At 45.2% G+C, this 19,708-nt stretch overlaps 1 protein-coding gene across 1 annotated transcript in view; it reads right to left on the bottom strand.

Moving 5' to 3' along the window:
• atp9a (ATPase phospholipid transporting 9A) overlaps nucleotides 1-18,970 on the bottom strand; it is a 185,461-nt gene extending 166,491 nt beyond the window's left edge. Inside the window, exon 1 of the mRNA XM_078236446.1 lies at nucleotides 18,842-18,970. Coding sequence (XP_078092572.1) covers nucleotides 18,842-18,909 — 68 coding nt within the window. The 5' untranslated portion in view covers nucleotides 18,910-18,970. The remainder of the gene's footprint in view (nucleotides 1-18,841) is intronic.
• Between the last annotated feature and the right edge of the window lie 738 nt (nucleotides 18,971-19,708).

Raw genomic sequence — 19,708 nt, 5'->3', positions numbered from 1 at the left:
GCTGGAAGGATGGAGTTCAAAAACAGCAAGATTATGTTGCAGCTGTATCAGGTGCTGGCGAGGCCACACCTGGAGTACTGTGTACAGTTTTGGTCTCGTTACTTGAGAAAGGATATACTGGCACTGGAGGGGGTGCAGAGGAGATTCACTAGGTTGATTCCGGAGTTGAGAGGGTTGGCTTATGAGGAGAGACTGAGTAGACTGGGGCTGTACTCATTGGAATTCAGAAGAAAGAGGGGAGATCTTATAGAAACATATAAAATTATGAAGGGAATAGATAAGATAGAAGCAGGGAAGTGGTTTCCACTGGCAGATGAAACTAGAACTAGGGGGCGTGGCCTCAAAATAAGGGGGAGCAGATTTAGGACTGAGATGAGGAGGAACTTCTTCACACAAAGAGTTGTGAATCTGTGGAATTCCCTGCCCAGTGAAGCAGTTGAGGCTACCTCATTGAATGTTTTTAAGGCAAGGGTAGATAAATTTTTGAACAGTAAAGGAATTAAGGGCTATGGTGAGCAGGCGGGTAAGTGGAGCTGAGTCCATGAAAAGATCAGCCATGACCCACATGCCGTGGGCGGCACGGTAGCACAGTGGTTAGCACTGCTGCTTCACAGCTCCAGGGACCTGGGTTCGACCTGGCTTGGGTCACTGTCTGTGTGGAGTTTGCACTTTCTCCTCGTGTCTGCGTGGGTTTCCTCCGGGTGCTCCGGTTTCCTCCCACAGTCCAAAGATGTGCGGGTTAGGTTGATTGGCCAGGTTAAAAATTGCCCCTTAGAGTCCTGAGTTGCGTAGGTTAGAGGGATTAGCGGGTAAATATGTGGGGGTAGGGCCTGGGTGGGATTGTGGTCAGTGCAGACTCGATGGGCCAAATGGGCTCCTTCTGCACTGTAGGGTTTCTATGATTCTATGATCTTATTGAATGGCGGGGCAGGCTCAAGGGGCCAGATGGCCTACTCCTGCTCCTAGTTCTTACATTCTTATGTTCTTAAGAAGGCCATTGAGATAGAGCTATCATTAGAGAATGCAGAGAAAGGACCTCAAGAACTACAGGAGACGTCAGATAGCAGTGTCCTCTGATTTGTGTGTGGGGTGGTGGGGGGGGGGGGGGGCTTCATGCAATGTCCACCCTCAACTGAGAGAGATGGTATCGGTAAAATATCACAATCCCTTACAGCGGTGGAGCCCAAATCGCATCACCAGGCTGTCGAAAAAGATCATGGACAGCCTTCCAACTCCTAGGGAGCATATTTCAGAACGTTGTCGATGCCAGATGGGGGTCTATTGCAAGTGCTGCAGAAGACCTCAACCTAGGCTAAGATGTGGTGACAGTCAAAACACGTGAAAAAAGGCCAAGGCCAGTACTGGACTGTACTTTGCAGGTAGGCCCACAACCAGGAACAGGGGCAATGCAATTAAATTGCATCTCCATGACAAAAGTTGCTCCTATAATCATGGAGTTGTTGGTAAATGGCCACCCATTCAAAGATGCAAATGGATATGGGGGCTGCAGACTCTGTTATCGGGGAGCAGACTTATGATCGCATTTGGGCTGATATTCCGCTCCTGAACTTAGAAAACACAAAGGCCAGGCTGGCTACCTACACGGGAGAACCACTGTCGAGAAAGGGCACCACAGCGACATTAGTGACTTACAGGCAGCAGTCAGCTCGGCTTCCACTCATCATTGTACGGGGACAAGAACACAGAGCTATGGCGAGGGATTGGCTCCCATACATCAGACTGAACTGGCTGGACCTAGGCTACTGTATGAATTCATCAATAAGTACCCCGAAGTCTTCCAAATAATGGAAAATAAGGGGAGCCACACCCAAGATCTATGTTTACCTCAGTGCTACACCTAAGTATTTTAGAGCGAGACTAGTTCCATACTCCTTATTGGAAAAAGTACTCAAAACTGGAATGCCTGGTAAAGTTGGGCATAATAAGACTGGGACAATTCACGAAGTGCACTGCACCTGTTGTTTCTGTCCTTGAGCCGAATAAGTTGGTCCGACTTTGTGGAGACTATAGGCTTACTGTCAAAGGGTTTCTAAACTTGAAAGATACTCCATGCCCTAGATTGAAGACCTGCACGCCAGGTTAATAGGGGGGCATACATTTTCAATTTTGGACATGAGCCATGTGTATCTCAACTTGAATTGGATGAGCCTTCCCGAAAGTATTTGACAATTAATGCGCACAAAATCCTATGAGTACATTCACTTAGCCTTTGGGGGTTTGTCTGCAAGCCTCATTTTTCAACAGCTCATGGAGAACATACACCAAGGGTTACCTCAGGTAGTGGCAGACCTGGACGATGTCTTGGTCACAGGAACTTGGAAACACAAACATTTAGTGAATCTGGAAGAGGTCTTATGGCAATTTTCGGAGGTCAGGGTGTTCCTGAAAAGGGAAAAATGTGTCTTCCAAGCAAGTACCATGACCCATTTGAGCTATCGGGTAGATGGCAAGGATGTTCATTCAGCGGAGGACAAGATGAGGGCCATTAAGGAGGTGCAAACTCCAAGGAACCCCACAGAATTAAAATCCTTCCTTGGGTTAGTGATTTATTATGGGAAGTTTATTCCCAATTTATCTTCTTTACTAGGCCCCTTGTATGCTGTGGAAACATCAACAGCAGTCTTGGGGGGCTGGAGGGGGCGGGCTGTCACAGCTGGAGACGTTAAACAGTGTTAATCAGCAACTTTTGTCTTCAGATTTATTGGTCCACAGTGACCCAAAAAGTACCTTATCTTGACATACAATGCCTCCCCTTACGGCGTTACAGAGGTACTGGCACATTGCTGGAGAGATGGAACAGAGAGGCCTACTGCGTATGCATCTTGGACCCTCTCAGATACTGAGCGGAGGTATTCGCAGTTGTCTTTGACATTTAAAAATTCCATCAATATATATATGATATGCATTTCATTATAGTAATTGATCATAAACCTTTGCTGAACTTTTTTTAAAGAAGACAAGGCAATACCCTGGATTGCCTCTGTCCAAATACAGCCTTGAGACTAGCTACTGGTGGCTTACTGCCTAGAGCACTGCCCGGGATCCGGGTAACTAATGCCGATGCACTGAGTCATCTGCCCTTTCCCATAAGCCTGGCTTTGTTATCACCTGTGGAAGAGGCTGCGATAACTTTCAATTTTGCCGGTGTCTGCAAGGCAAATCAAGGCAAAAGGACCCAGTCCAATCTGAATTCAAACATATAATATTACATGGGGGATTCAGAGAACAGCCGACAGATGAACTCAAATACGACTAGACCAAGAAAGACGAGCTCAGTGTTGAGGATGGCATCATCCTCTGGGGTTCCTGAGTAGTTGTCCCTCACTCAGGGCGACATCCGATACTTATGTAATTACACCACAGCCACTCTGAAATTTCAAAGATGAAAATGCTAGCTGGGAACAATGTATGGTGGCCCGGCCTTGACACAGATATTACTGACTTGGTCAGACAGAATGCATCATGCCAAGAGAATCAAAACCACCCCCCTCAGCCTTCCTGCATCCATGGGAGTGGTCTGGCAGGCCCTGGGTGTGAGTGCATGTGGACTTTGCCAGGCCTTTTTTGGGCCCCATGTTCTTAATTATGGCCGATACACACTCCAAATGGTTGGAGATACATCACATGAGCTCCACCACTTCAGATGTTACCACTGAGAAACTACGTCAAAGTTTCTGATCTCGGACAATGATACTGCTTTTACAAGCACCGAGTTTCAAAGCTTCATGCTTTCAAATGGGATCAAACACACATGGGGCAGCACAGTAGCACAGTGGTTAGCACTGCTGCTTCACAGCGCCAGGGACCTGGGTTCGATTCCCGGCTTGGGTCACTGTCTGTGTGGAGTTTGCATATTCTCCCCATGTCTGCGTGGGTTTCCTCCCACATTCTGAAAGACGTGCTGATTAGGTGCATTGACCCGAACAGGCACCGGACTGTGGCAACTAGGGGAATTTCACAGCAACTTCATTGCAGTGTTAATGTAAGCCTTATTTGTGACTAATAAATAAACTTTACATTAGGACAGCACCCTACAACCATCATCAAAAGGGTTGGCTGATTGAGCAGTGCAGACCTTTAAGCTCTGCATGAAGAAGCAACCTGCAGCGTCCGTAGAGACAAAACTGGCGTGATTCGACTACAGGACCTCCCCTCACACAATGACAGGAATCGCCCCGGCGGAATTGTTAATGGGACGGAGGCTTTGGACAAGATTAAGCTTACTGTTCCCAAACCTGATGGGGAGGGTGGAGTCTCAATAAGTGAACCAGAAGAACCACGATTCTGTAAGGACAGAAAGAACATTCAAAACCAACAAGCCAGTTCAAACGAGGAACTTCAGGGATGGCTTCGGTTAGATCCCGGAGATCATAACAGAGAAAACCTTGTCTTATAAGATCCAAGTGCAGGGCAAAATTATCAGGAAACACCTTGATTATCTCAGGGGAGGGAGCCCATGCCAGAGCAGGCCTCATTACTAGCCATGGGGATGACCACTGCTAATGTCGAGGCACGACTGGAAGTTGACCCCATGCCTGCCCCTCTGGGTGATGAGGACACGGATTCTGAGATGGAAGCAGAAGAGACCGGAGCCCCGACTGAAGCAAGACCTCACTAAGAACCAGTGTTGGTGGCTTTAGGGCGCTCCCTTTAGAAGCAAAGATCTCCAATCCACTATACATCCCTGATCCGGCCCTGTCTCCAATTGATTGCAGGCTGATCACTAAGCAGTGGAAAAAACCCTCCCCTCATGGCGGGGGTTTGGATGAAGAAACAGAGTTGACGGGGAGGGGCGTTATGATGGCCATGGGCTTGGCGGGGGGGATTGTCAATAAACCTCCTCATGGGCCTCGTAGAATACGAGCTCCCATATTAGGCGAGTGGAGGCTTGCCCAATAGGGGAGGAGCAGCGGGGTTTTTAAAGCCAGCTGGCTCCACTCAGGGCCGGCAGTCAAAAGAGCCTGGAGCTGATCTGTACACTGTAACCACTGGACAGCATTCAGAGCTCACTGTAAATAAAGGGTGATTGGTGACAGAAGAGTGGCCTCAGTAAGATCATAGAAACATAGAAACTAGACGGAGTAGGCCATTCGGCCCTTTGAGCCTGCTCCGCCATTCATTTTGATCATGGCTGATCATCAAATTCAATATCCTGATCACCCTTCCTCCCACATCCATTGATCCTTTTAGCCCCAAGAGCTATATCTAATTTCTTCTTGAAATCACACAACGTTTTGGCCTCAACTACTTCCTGTGATAGTGAATTCCACACACTCACCACCCTCTGGGTGAAGAAATTTCTCTTCACCTCAGTTCTAAAAGGTTTACCCCCTATCTTCAAACTATGACGCCTAGTTCTGTACTCCCCCACCACTGGGAACATTCTTTCTGAATCTACCCTGTCTAACCCTGTTAGAATTTTATAAGTTTCTATGAGGTTCCCTCTCACTCTTCTAAACTCCAGTGAATGGGCGACATGGTAGCACAGTGGTTAGCACTGCTGCTTCACAGTTCCAGGGACCTGGGTTCGATTCCCGGCTTGGGTCACTGTCTGTGTGGAGTTTGCACATTCTCCTCGTGTCTGCGTGGGTTTCCTCCGGGCGCTCCGGTTTCCTCCCACAGTCCAAAGATGTGCGGGTTAGGTTGATTGGCCATGCTAAAAAAAAATTGCTCCTTGGTGTCCTGAGATGTGTAGGTTGGAGGGATTGGCGGGTAAATATGTAGGGATGTGGGGGTGGGGCCTGGGTGGGATTGTGGTCGGTGCAGACTCGATGGGCTGAATGGCCTCCTTCCGCACTGTAGGGTTTCTTTCTATGATTCTATAATCCTAACCAATTTAGTCTCTCCTCATATGACAGACCTGCCATCCCAGGAATCAGCCTGGTAAACCTTTGCTGTACTCCCTCTAGGACAGCAAGGACATCCGTCCTCAGTTAAGGATACCAAACTGCACATAATATTCCAGGTGTGGCCTCACCAACGTCCTATACAATTGCAGCAAAACATCCCTATCCCTATACTCAAATCCTCTCGCTATGAAGGTCAACATACCATTTGCCTTCTTTACTGCCTTCTGTACCTGCATGCTTACTTTCAACAACTGATGCACGAGGACTCCAAGGTCTCGTTGAATATCCACCTCCCTCAGTTTATACCCATTCATGTAATAATCTGTCTTCCTATTATTGCTACCAAAGTGGATAACTCACATTTATCCACATTATATTGCATCTGCCGTGCAAATGCCCACACACTCAGCCCGTCCAAATCACGCTGAAGCATTGCTGCATCCTCCTCACAGCTCACCCTTTGTATCATCTGCATATTTGGAGATAAAACATTCAGTTCCCTCTTCCAAATCATTAATGTGAACAGTTGGGGTCCTAGCACAGATCCCTGCAGAACCCCACTAGTCACTGACTGCCAATCAAAAAAAAGCCCATTTATGCCAACTCTTTGCTTCCTATCTGCTCACCAGCTTTCTATCCATCTCAAGACATTACCTGCAATCCCAGGTGTGCTTTAATTTTAGTAGTGGTATGTCAGTCAACTCTACTGGTTACATCCTCAAAAATTCCAATAGATTCGTCAAGCATGATTTCCCTTTTGTAAATCCATGCTGACTTTGTCTAATTATACCACTGCCTTCCGAATACCGAGTTATGAAATCCTTGATAATACGCTCCATTAACTTCCGCAGTACCAACGTTAGGCTCCCTGGTCTATAGTTCCCTGTTTTCTCTCTATCTCCCTTCTTGAATAGTGGGCTGACATCAGCTACCCTCCTGTAATTGGAGGATTCATCCTTTGTCACTTACTGTTTTAAGAGGGGAGTGGGGAGGAGAGGCCCGGTTGGTTCCCATTTGCAACTTTTCAATCCATTACCAACAAGTGAAGAGGGCACTCAGTAGAGTGCACACCTCCGTGAAGCTAGACTAACAACGTGATAATAATCTGCAGCTCTTCCATGAGGCTTTGTCCTTCCCAATTGGTGCTCCAAATAAATATTTTTATTATAAGGTTCCACCTCACCTAGGAGGCTTCAGCGTCAATTACATCCAACAACCTGTTCTGAAAACTACACGCTGACAGCTATGATAACTTAGCACACAACAGTTGAGACAATCCACACAATCCTAAATAAAACAGTATACAACATTGAACAAAGTCATCAGTTCAGCCTATCTTCCAATGTTAAAGTATCTTTTCAAAAATTCCAGGATCCAGATCTGAATCTTCACCAAAACCGAATCAGTTCTTCCTTGGGTAATCTCTTCAGCAAAAATGGATGGAAATGATCATAGAGTCTGGTGTCTTATTTGCCTTCAGTTTCCTCACTCTTCCTACTCTGCCTCCCCCTTGTGATATTACAGGTTTCCAATGTGCACCCGTCCTTATATCCCACTCTCTATTCAGGAATGTCATCACTCTTCTAATTGTAAAAACAGTCACAGAAGTGGAATGGTAGTAAAATCCTGCCCGCATTGTTGTATGCATGACAAGTTAAGCCAATTTCATCTTCTCAAGGGCAGCCAACGCATGCTGAATACAGTACCATGGATACCGATAACTTTTCCTTTTCTTCAAAAAAAATGTCTGAACCTGATCCCTGCCTCCTCCTACCTACCACACAGAAACAATTTGCAGAATACATGTCTCGACAGTGATTACAAACAGGAACATTTCTTCTCCCCTTGTCTGAGGAAATTGAAGCAAGCGATCATGTCCCCCCACAGTTTTTTTTTATGTGGGGTCAGCTAAATGAGTGTAGCACTGACAGCTTATTGGTCTAGATAGCTCAATGCCATTCAATACAGCCCACTGAAATAACAAAGGACTCCTCATTTCTAAACTTCAGGACTCTGACCACAGGACATTTTTGCAATTAATCTATATGGAGTAGGAGAAGGGCCCATTTGCAAATTGTGTTGACATATCTGCTTAGATCCTATAGGAAGCACAAACATGGAAGATAGAATAAGGCTTAGTATTAATGGTGTCACACAGTTGAACAAACTCATAATTGAAGGATAGATGCATAAGCATGGTACCCAAGAGTGTCCATCATCCACTGAATTGCACCTGCAATGCGCCAAGTTCTAAACAGCGGGATGTGATGGGAGGATAAGTTGAAGAAAAAGAGGACCAGCTTGGCAGTTATAATTTTAGCTTCCCCCAATGCTATTTGTGAGAACAAGACAACTCCCATAAGCGGGACCATACCTCCAAGGAACTGAAACTTCTGAGGATCAATTATCATGCTGCAGGATTAACAATTACTCCTTTCTGGAGTTAAAAAGCTGAAAAAGACACACATCAAAAACCCATCGTACTCTCCACATTGCCACTACTAACAGATCATATGCCTCAAAGTAGACTATAAATTGTATTTATTGGATGATGGATATTATATAGAACTAAAACATATCAGCAGGCAAGCAGCAGTACAATATTTAGCTTTTACAGGTACAGCAAACCATTTGCTAAATTTAAAATAACAGGGGTGATCTTACCAAAAAAATGCCAAACAAGTGTGAAAACAGGAAAGTTTCAGATCCGTTTATTCGGCGAGGCCACAAATAAAATCTTACACCACTTAGTGCAAAACATTATGCACGATCTGATTCTTGCCAGAAAGCCGGCTGCTCACACTAGAATTCATAAAATATAGGAGCAGAATTAGGCCATTCGGCCCATCTAGTCTGCTCCGCCTTTCCTCATGGCTAGTATGCTCCTCATCCCCACTTTCTTGCCTTCTCCCCATAACCCTTCAATCCATTACCAATTAAACATCCAACTCCTCCTTGAATTTACTCCCTGTCCCAGCTTCCACTGCACTTTGGGGGAGCAAATTCCACAGATTCACAACCCTTTGTGAGAAGTAGTTTCTCCTCAACTCTGTTTTAAATTTGCTACCCCTTATCCTAAGACTATGACCTCTCATCCTAGAATTCCCCACAAGAGGAAGCATCCGCTCCACGTCTACTTTATCCATAGCTTTATCATCTTATATACCTCAATTTGATCTCCCCTCATTCTTCTAAATTCCAGAGAGTATAGGCCTAAACTGTTCAATCTCTCTTCATATGACAAACCCCTCATCTCTGGAATCAATCTGGTGAACCTCCTCTGAACTGTCTCCAATGCCACTACATCTTTCCTCATATAAGGGGACCAAAACTGTGCGTAATACTCCAGATGCGGTCTCACCATTGCTTTGTATAGTTGCAACAATACTTCCTTCCTTTACATTCTATACCGTTAGTATAAATGCCAACATTCCATTCGCTTTCTTTATTATCTGCTGCACCTGCATGCTAGTTTTCTGTGATTCATGAATGAGGACATCCAGATCCCTCTGCACCAGAGCACCCCGAAGTCTCTCCCCATTTAGATAATAAGTCGCCTTCCCATTTTTCCGACCAAAATGCATGACCTCACACTTATCCATGTTAAACTCCATCTGCCATCTTTTGGTCCACTCTCCTAACCTATCTATATCCAACTGTATGGTTCTTATTTCCTCATTGCAACTTACTGTCCTGCTTATTTTTGTGTCATCTGCAAATTTGGCTATAGAGCCTTCTATCCCTGTATCCAAGTCATTAATACAGATTGCAAATAGCTGGGGCCCAAGGACCGAACCCTGTGAAACTCCACTATCACACATGCGCCGATCTCTCTGTTCTGTGCAACAAAACAGAGAGGGATCTGTCAGGCACACCCCATCCAGATATTCACCCCCTCACCCCCATCGCTGGCATCCCCAGCCAATCGCCCTCCCCACCCCTGGTCCGGTTGATCGCCGCCCGCACACCACTCCCTCAGCCCGGTAAACTGTCCCTCACCTGACCCTGTCGATCACCTCCCCAGCCAATTGCTGATTGCAGAAAGCGCAACTTTCCCCACCCCCCACCACCTGTCTCCCCTTAGGCCCCACCCCATCTTGGCCCTGCCTGCCCCTCCCCTTAGGTCCCACCCGCATTATGGCTCCACCCCAAGGGGCACTGCCCCCCTCACCCTCGACCACCTCAATGGCCTCTATCCTGCCGGTGGGGCCACCATGTTAAGTCCCCGTTTATGGGGACCACACGTAATCCTCGCCGGCGAGGACTTTCACCAGCAAGGCCATTAAGGCAAGTGAGCCCGGACGATTGTGTCCTGGTCTCACTAATTATATTGAAATTCGAATTTAAATATTCAAATCAACCTTGCGCCTGGGATGCAGGGCCAGTAAGATCGCAAGAGGCGAGAAACCAGGCATGAACCTGATTTGTTGCCTCTTACTAGCCATCTCACCAGCTTATCACACCAAACAACCAGCGTAATGAGCCGGTCAGATCACCCGCAACGCATCTTGAATTAAACTGAGTCTCTTCACAGATTGTGTTTGGAGCGTCGCTTTACCCCTCAAGAATGTTGCCTCACAGCAATGATTTGCAGTTAAATAGTTGAACCAATTGGACAAGATAGGGACAAAGGCTGCAGTTGATATATTTCGTCCAGGCAGCTTCTGACCTCAGATCAAAAGTAGACTTATTGCAATAGACATGTCTTTGAAGAAACCCCAAATTCTCTCATTGACTGGTCATCAATATTAATTACCTTCATCACAATTGGGAAATAAAACTCCACTACTGCTATCCGAGGAATTCCATTTGACGTCTAACATGCCTCCACCTCCTCTAAGAAACATGATGTGTAAGCAAGCTATCGCATATTATCAAATGTTGCACAGAGCAGACAGAATTTCTATGCTATTACCATAAAATGCTAACACACACACACGCACACACACAATAAAGCAACAGGATGCAACTTTGCACTCCTAATATCTTTCTTTTCCCAGTGTATTTAAGTGTCATGGCATATATCCATTGGGAAATACTTTACTGAGCAAAAATATATCAGCAATTAACCAGTAAATTTGTTTCAAATTTATGAAGAATGAGCTTCATTCAAATAGCACCTTTAATATAGAACTACCAAATGAGGAAGAGGGTCTAAAGATGGATCCTTGGACGATTTCAGAGCCGACTTTATGAAATTGAGAACATTATTCAACAATTCAAACAATCTTAGAATAGGCTTGTCTAAACTTGTCAATTATTTTGTAAGTTGTACTGCTGTTGATTTAGGCGATGCCTCTTCTAATGTCACCTACACTAGTTCAGGCAGTTATACTACTTCTTGATATATTCATGAACCAGCAGAACAAGCAAGTCTGCATTCAGTATGCAAAGGCAGAAAAAAAAAATGCATTTGTCCTAATTACATTATTTCTATAAACAAACTGGAATCCAATGATATTAATTGCACATTAATGAGAATTAAAGCCTATTTTGAGATAGGTCTATTTCCTGAACTGCTGAACAATGTTCCCACTCTTCTATAGTCAATTCTGGAGTCCCGCAAGTCACATAATTGGACCCTCTCCCTTATTTACTTGTTGTTCTAAAAAATTGGCTATATAAATAAATGTCTTGTTATCTTGGTCTTTAATTACAGACTAAAGGAATTGGATCAACAATATGAATGGATCCTGCTGAACTGTTATCACACTCTATATACACAGGCCTAGGTTTATTCATCTGCTTTTATGAAACCCAACCCACCTTTCCAAGCCGTGTATAGCCTCATTTTCAGCTGGTGCACATTTGGAAAACCTACAATATCCATTTGGATTCCACATAATGTCAGTGAGGTGAAAGTGACTGCCCTTGACATCAAGGTCACAACTGACCAAGTGTGGTATCAAGGAGTCCTAGCAAATCTGGAGCCAATGAGAATTGGGGTGAAACTGCTCTGCCAGTTGGAGTCCTATCTGGCACAAAGGAAGATGTCTGTGGTCAATCATCTCAGTTCCAGGACATCGCTGCAGGTGTTCCTCAGGGTAGTGTCCTTGGCCCAACCACCTTCCGCTGCTTCATCAGTGGCGTTCCTTCCATCATAAGGTCAGAAGTGGTGGTGTTCGTTGTTGATTGTGCAACATTCACAACTCCACAGATATTGAAGCAGCCCATGTCCAGATGCAGCAAAACCAGGACTGACAAGTGGCAAGTACCATTTATGCCACACAAGTGCCAGGTAATGACCATCTCCAACAGTGAGAATCTAACGATCATTTCTTGACATTCAATGACATTACCATCACTGAATCATCCACTATCAACATGCTGAAAACTCTCCATTTGCCTGGATGAGTGCAGCTCAAACAACACCCAAGAAGCTCGACACCATTCAGGACAAAGGGGCTCACTTGATTGGCACCCCAAACACATATACTCACTCTCACCAATGATGTACAGTTCCAGCAGTGTGTACCATCGACAAGATTCATTGCATGAACTCACCAAAACTCCTCAGACAGCACCTTCCAAACCCACAACCACTATCAAATAGAAGGGCAAGAGCAGCAGATAACATGGCAACACCACCTGGAAGTTCCCCTCCAAGCCACACACCTTCTTGACTTGGAAATATCTTGCCATTCCTTCACTGTCAATGGGTCAAAATGCTGGAACTCCCTCCCTAACAGCACTGTGAGTGTAAGTACACCACAGGGACCACAATGGTTCAAAAAGGCAACTCACCACCACCTCCTTAAGGATAATGGGGATAGGTGATAAATGCTGGCCTAGCCAGAAAAACTCTCATCCAAAGAATGTTTATTTTTAAAAAACGATACTTACTGTAGTGAATTTCAAATTAATGAAGGTTAGTCAACAAATCATTAAACATACAGTTTTTACAGAGGTCCACTTTTGAAGCTTTAAAATATATTTTCGATTTATGGATTCTAGTGGATCTGGAATTCAGCAATTTCTGTTTTTATTTTAGATGTTACGTAGTGTTCTTTCTTGGAACAGGAAGTAATTCCAGTATTTGAATAAAGAAAAGTAAAAATTCTTTGACATTCAAATTAACTTACTTCAAGCTATCACATCTGACTTACATTGCTGGATCTCCAAATCACTTTCTTCTCTTACCCATTACAGGAATTGAGCTTTTGTGTTGTCATTCTGTAAAACTCTGCTCTCGGCATTTGTAATTTTAGGCTGTCTAATGCTCAATAATGTAATTCTGCACTGAAATTATCCCATTCAGTGTAACAGTACGAAAAGTACAAGTTGCAAGGTGCTTAGGCAATAACACCCAGCACAACTGACCCTCAATGAAGATGTAATAGATGTCCAACTTGGAATGTTCCAGAGAAACCCTCAATCCATAGCTAACAACTATTAAAAAAAGGATGCACTGAACCACTGATGTCCTCTTCAATGCTACTGAGAATTCAGAGTCTCACCAAGGTAGGCTTTTACACCCAAGAAAGTCCTTACGATTATATGTTGAAAAGCAATTTCATATCACAACAAATCACCACCCACCACAAAGCAAATACTATATGCAGCTTTTTATTTACTTAATGGAGCCATGTCATCTAGAATCGTTCTTTCACAATATAATTAACAAAAATTTGTATTGCCAAATCCAACAGCATTAATTAAAATGAAATTGCGATTACACTTTAAGCTGCCTATCGTTGGTGCACAAGATAGTCTAATTTACATACCAGACAATCCTTCTTACATGGCAACACTATTAACAGATGCTGTGGCGCAAGAAAGGAAGCAAAAAAAAATGATTTATATAGCACAGACCAAAATTCTGAACTAGATATGTCCTATATTAAAACATTACACTATCATCTTTTGCTTTCCTTTTTTTTTATCTAATAAATACAAACACACAAAGAAAAATGACAGAAGCTGGAGTATTTTCTTGTCTATTTCATTCTGATAGTTTATTGGTTGCTTTATTTGACCCTTTTTCTCTGTTTGTTATTAATGTCCTTTTCAACTGTTTATTTACTTGTAGCTTCTGCATAAGAGGACAAAAGTTATTATGGAAAACGCAAAGGCCAGCTTAGTTTCTTATATTCTCCAAGAATCCCAGCATTTAAGACTGCTGACCTGAGTACTTGAAAGCTCTTTGTATCAGGTAACTCAGGAATTCCTTCTCCGTGGTAGTTATTTTTCACAGGAGTTTCTACAGTGATGTGACTGTAATCTGACCATAGAGAGCTAACTTTAACCATACTCTTTTATATTGTAATGAATAAAAATTGTTTTGTATCTCAATGGAAATTTTCATCAGAGTTTAACTTTATGATCTCCATACAAATTCAGAGCATTAACAACGCATGGACATTTATTCATCTGTAATAAAGATATAACATGACAAAGACTGAGCACAAATCATAAATTTTACTCAGAAGCAAGCCTTGTCTGGAGACAACACGACAGACTATTCCTCCTGCAAGAAGCAAGAAGGCACCTGTCAAAATCATTTCTCCACGTTTTTTCCATCTCTGACCATTTACTCATTTGGCTGCACTTCTGACTTGAAAGCTGCATTCATCCCTATCTTTGACAAAGGGTCATCTGGACTCAAAACATCAGCTCTTTTCTCTCCTTACAGATGCTGCCAGACCTGCTGAGATTTTCCAGCATTTTCTCTTTTGGTTTCAGATTCCAGATCCGCAGTAATTTGCTTTCATCACGATCCTAGTTTAATTGTTGCATTCATTTGAGTCTAAATTCACAAATATTTACAATTACTTCCATCTTTAGTCCAAATTAGTTCTTACATTTTAGAATTATATTTTTGTGTTTATGATTCATAGAAACCCTACAGTGCAGAAGGAGGCCATTCGGGATATAGGGGTAGGGGCTGGGTGGGATTGTGGTCGGTGCAGACCACAATCCCACCCAGGCCCTACCCCTATATCCCTACATATTTACCTGCTAATCCCTCTAACCTACACATCTCAGGACACTAAGGGGCAATTTTAGCATGGCCAATCAACCTAACCAGCACATCTTTGGACTGTGAGAGGAAACCGGAGTACCCGGAGGAAACCCACGCAGACACGAGGAGAATGTGCAAACTCCACACAGACAGTGACCCAAGCCGGGAATCGAACCCAGGTCCCTGGCACTGTGAAGCAGCAGTGCTAACCACTGTGCTACCGTGCCGCCCTCTCATTATCAGATGACTGCTACAAGCACATTTCAAACACATGATTTTAAGAGCATGTCACGTTAGGACATACACTCCAGCTGTGAGGGACTAAAGACCTCACCTGGTCTATATGCTCATTGCTCTAAAATTTTCCAAATGGATAAAATGACTGAACCCATGTCTCTCTGGTCCCAGACAAAAGAGGCTACTTAGTATTAGGGAAACTCATCATTATTCCTAAAGAATTCCACTAGCCCCTGTGCATTGCACGGACCAAATTCAAAGAGAACTACACAACGGCCATCTGCATTTTATAACCCAGACTGGCCAATGGAAGACTGCTTGTTTGCTAAGACAAAGGATCCTGCAACCTTCCTCTCAATTCTTGAGAAATTTAAAGATCTTGGGGATTCACATGAGGGACACAAGGTCCTTTGTCAAAGACAGTGTGGAAAGGTGAGAGTCATGTGATATGGGGATCTGGCTTGTGGAGTAAGTAATATTATCTTGCTGAACTGCAAAGTCTCAGATTCTATTATCTGGCTAGCAGCCCTACAGACAAGGAGCTCTGGGCGTTGGACATCTAGCCTCATTTACATTGCTTCTGCTGGCACCATCACCTGCAAGACTGATTCATCTCTGCATGCTATCTCATTGTGCGAAGTCAGTACCGCCAGTAAAATGAAATATACAGCACTGGTTTTCAATCTGCCAACCTGCATCAAGAAATACCTGATTGATCTTTGATCCTAGACGCTGGAACCCATGTGAAACAATATTTTTTTCCCTCTGAGGTCTCTGCACTGCAATCTTTTTCTTTTCTCTATCCCTCTTTTACTATGAGTGCAAAGGGGACAATGTGTGACCCTCCTCCTGCGTTTGCACGTGTGCCAATAACCTTGCCCTCTGAGTTCATCCTATCCCAAGTTTGCTGTGGAGTTAATAGAAAATCGGGTCACACCGAAACTGAAGGGTTGGGAAATACTCAGCTTATGTAAGGGAAAGTAAATCGAAACATCTTTCTGTTTACTGATGGGTGGTGAGAGGAGAAATTAGTTCTGTTTAATTAACCCCCCTCCTGTTTGTAACACCAACCCAAAGAGACAGGAATAAACCAATTGGACCCAAACCTGCCACAGCAGAGAAGTATTCTCTTAAAAGCTCCAGACATCACTTGCTTTCTGTTGTATAGGAAGCTGTCATTATAGGAAGCTGTCAAGAACATGTCCAAAATACTCTTTTTATTGCGGAGATCAAGGTAATACCTCATGACACATAATGTCACTCTGTGGACACGATATTCCCACATACTCCAGGACCCGACATCAATAACTAATGTTGGTCCCAAGCCTGAACTTGTCGGGAGCCAGGCTGGCAGAGGTGCTTTCCTGGAGATCACCTCCAAATCGGCCACCTCTGTGTTCATTATCCAACTGAGGAATGGGGATGCAGCTTCCAAATCCAGAGGGCCAATAAGAGGCCATCCAGCGGTGAAAGCTCTGCAAATCTACTGTCATAGGTGGGCTCTGCTGAGGTATGTTGGAAGCCACAACAGTGCCTCAGGCCACAAATGGAGGTATAAGGGCCAAAATAAATCACCCCAACCCCCACTCCACATACTGCATGGCACAATCCCCAGCCTCTAGCTCCAATGACCCTCTAGCCTGCTGAAAGGAGCCACTTCTATTCAGCTGATGGTCACACAGTCCCCCTGCCCCCAACCACCCCCTCAATCCCTGCTCCAGGCTGCCATCCAATGCAGCTCCCCCCAACCACCACGCCTGTCCCTCTGCTTGCCACCACCGGGTTGGGAAAAATTCAGCCTTTTACTGCTGGCTCTAATGGGCAGAACACAGAGCTGAAAAAGCAAATGTTTACACACAAGTGCAAAACGAAGCCTTCTTACAGTTGATACTGGTGAATGCATATATTGCTACAAAAATGAAAGGCACTACAATGCACCTTATAGACAAATATGTTCCAGTTGGTGGAAAACTGCAGATGACTGATACATTATTGATACTTGATATTATTGCATTATTGATATTGGACGGCACGGTGGCACAGTGGTTAGCACCGCTGCCTCACAACTCCAGGGACTGGGTTTGATTCCCCCGCTTGGGTCACTGTCTGTGTGGAGTTTGCAAGTTCTCCCCGTGTCTGCGTGGGTTTCCTCCGGGTGCTCCAGTTTCTTCCCATAGTCCAAAGATGTGCGAGTTTGGTGCGTTGGCCATGCTAAATTGCCCCATAGTATCCCAGGATGCGTAGGTTAGAGGGATTAGCAGGGTAAATATGTGGGATTACGGGGATAGGGCCTGGGTGGGATTGTTGTCGGTGCAGGCTCAATGGACCGAATGGCCGCCTTCTGCACTGTAGGGATTCTATGATACTTGACAGCGTAACTCCAAACATGTTCAGAAAGCACGTTCACTGATCTGACAGGGTGTTAGACAAGCTTAAACAAACCAATTGTTTTTAACTTGTAGTTTAAAGAGGGCTGCTGGTATTTATTAATCATAACACATCTAAACTCTGGCCTGAGAAGGGTTGAAGCCAGCATGTTTTGTTTGTGAGTTGTGAGAGCAGCAAAGGGGATGTTGTAGAAGCCAGTGGCGCACACACTCCACCCTGAAACCAGGATACATGGCAGAAGCATGAGATCATCAGAGCATTTAGGGACCAGAACCAATAACTAAATCAATCAATCAATCCAGCAGCAGATCAGTTTTCCCTGCGAGGTGGGATGCCACTGTGTGAATGATCAGAGTTTCAGGTTGTTGCTGAGGGGCAGGTTCACACAGCAGCATTTTCACATGTTGATCAGGGCTGCGCCTCCCTCAATGGCGGTAAAGCAGGAAGAACCTGCCAGGCAATCCTCCCCTAGCCTCCACACAACAACCAGACTGAGCCCCGGGCAGCACCGACACCAAACCCAGCGTTACAAACCCAGACAGCTACCCTCACCGTGATTCTACAGCCCCAATTCCCATTTTTTTAAAAACAACTTGTACACAGGATAAATCTCTGCAGCCCGCCCTCAAGAATTTGCCTGTGCGATTGTGTGCGAGACAAGAGGAGGAATCCAGTCTTTCTGCTTTCCAGCAATCCTTTAACCCCGTCGCTAAAAACGCCCGCTTTTCCCCGGCTGAGAGCCACACGCAGTTTTATTGATTTCTATGGGTTTTATAAACACCCAGTAACTAATTCTCTCCCTCCCAGCTCTGCCCGTCTGTCTGTAATGGACTGAAGCTGCAAACTGGGGAAGGGTCAGTCACTGGGATAGTGCCGGGCTCCACATCAGCCCCCCTCCCTCAAACTTCCCACATCCACCCCTCCCTCAAACCTCCCAAAAGCCATCCCCAGAACCTCCCTCAAACCCCCACCCCACAAACTCCCTCCCCTTAACCCCACTCCAACTCCCTACCCAGAACCCCACCCCCAAAACTCCCTCCCAAACCCCCCTCTCCAAACCTCCCCTACATCAACCCCCTCCCAAACACTTCTCCCTCATCAACCTCCCCTACCCACAAACTCCCCTCTCCCAAACCCCCCCCCCCAAACTCCCCTCTCCCAAACCCCCCATCAACCTCCCCCACCCAAACCCCCATATCACCTCCCTCCCCCAAAATCATTGTGAGAGAAAATGCCATTGGCAGCTCAGCCTCGTTACAGACGCAGGGAGCTGCTCCCAAATACCGAGAATGTACTGTATGTTTTCATTTTAAACCCCATCTCTTCAATCCACAACACAAAACATCAAACCTCCCCCAGCCAGCTGCAGCCAACAGTCTCTTACCCGCTCTTGTGTTTGGAGTCATGGATTTTCTTGTGGCGGACAGGCTGCAGAGGGATATTATCCGACATGTTTGCAGCACCGTCTTTCTGTGTTTCGCCCTGTCTGCTCCTAGGAGGTGTCTACCCGGCAGCCTCTCTCTCTTCCCCCCCTCCCTCCTTGTCTGTCAGCCTGACACGGCCAAACGTACAATGTGGGTACACACAGCCATGGCAACGATTTGAAGATAGCAGCAATAGGCAGTCACACACCGAAAAGACTGGCTCGCTGCAAACTACTGACAATTACTTCTGCGAGAAAATCTCCCCCATTTCCCAGCTGAGGGAAGCGACTGCTTCTGGGCTGTGATTTTATTCGGCATTGGCAGTCTATTCTACAGTTAAATCCATTCAGTCATAATCCAAGGTCGACATGTACTTTCTAGCAATTGTTTTTGAATTGTTATCAGCACTGGGAGCTCTGACTGATGGATGTGCCCTCTGCTTGTTGAAGCAATAAAGCACCCGCAACGCTGTTCGAGCTTAGGTCTATTGCTTGAAAGCAGACCAATTTAGAGTCATAGAATCCCAACAGTGCAGAAAGAGGCCATTCGGCCCATCGAGTCTGCACCAACAACAATCCCACCCAGGCCCTATCCCCGTAACCCCACATATTTACCCCGCTAATCCCTGTAATATACGCATCACAAAACACTGAGGGGCAATTTAGCATGGCCATTGCGCCTAACCCACACATCTTTGGACTGTGGGAGCAAAATGGAGGAAACCCAATCAGACACGGGGAGAATGTGCAAACTCCACACAGACAGTGACCCAAGCCGGGAATCAAACCCAGGTCCCTGGCACTGATGCCAGGCCACCATGCCGCCTC

This window comes from Mustelus asterias, chromosome 20, assembly GCF_964213995.1.
Source record: "Mustelus asterias chromosome 20, sMusAst1.hap1.1, whole genome shotgun sequence".
NCBI classification, from domain to species: Eukaryota; Metazoa; Chordata; class Chondrichthyes; order Carcharhiniformes; family Triakidae; genus Mustelus; species Mustelus asterias.
Note: the sequence above shows the minus strand (reverse complement) of the source record. Positions and strands in the feature narration are given on the sequence as shown.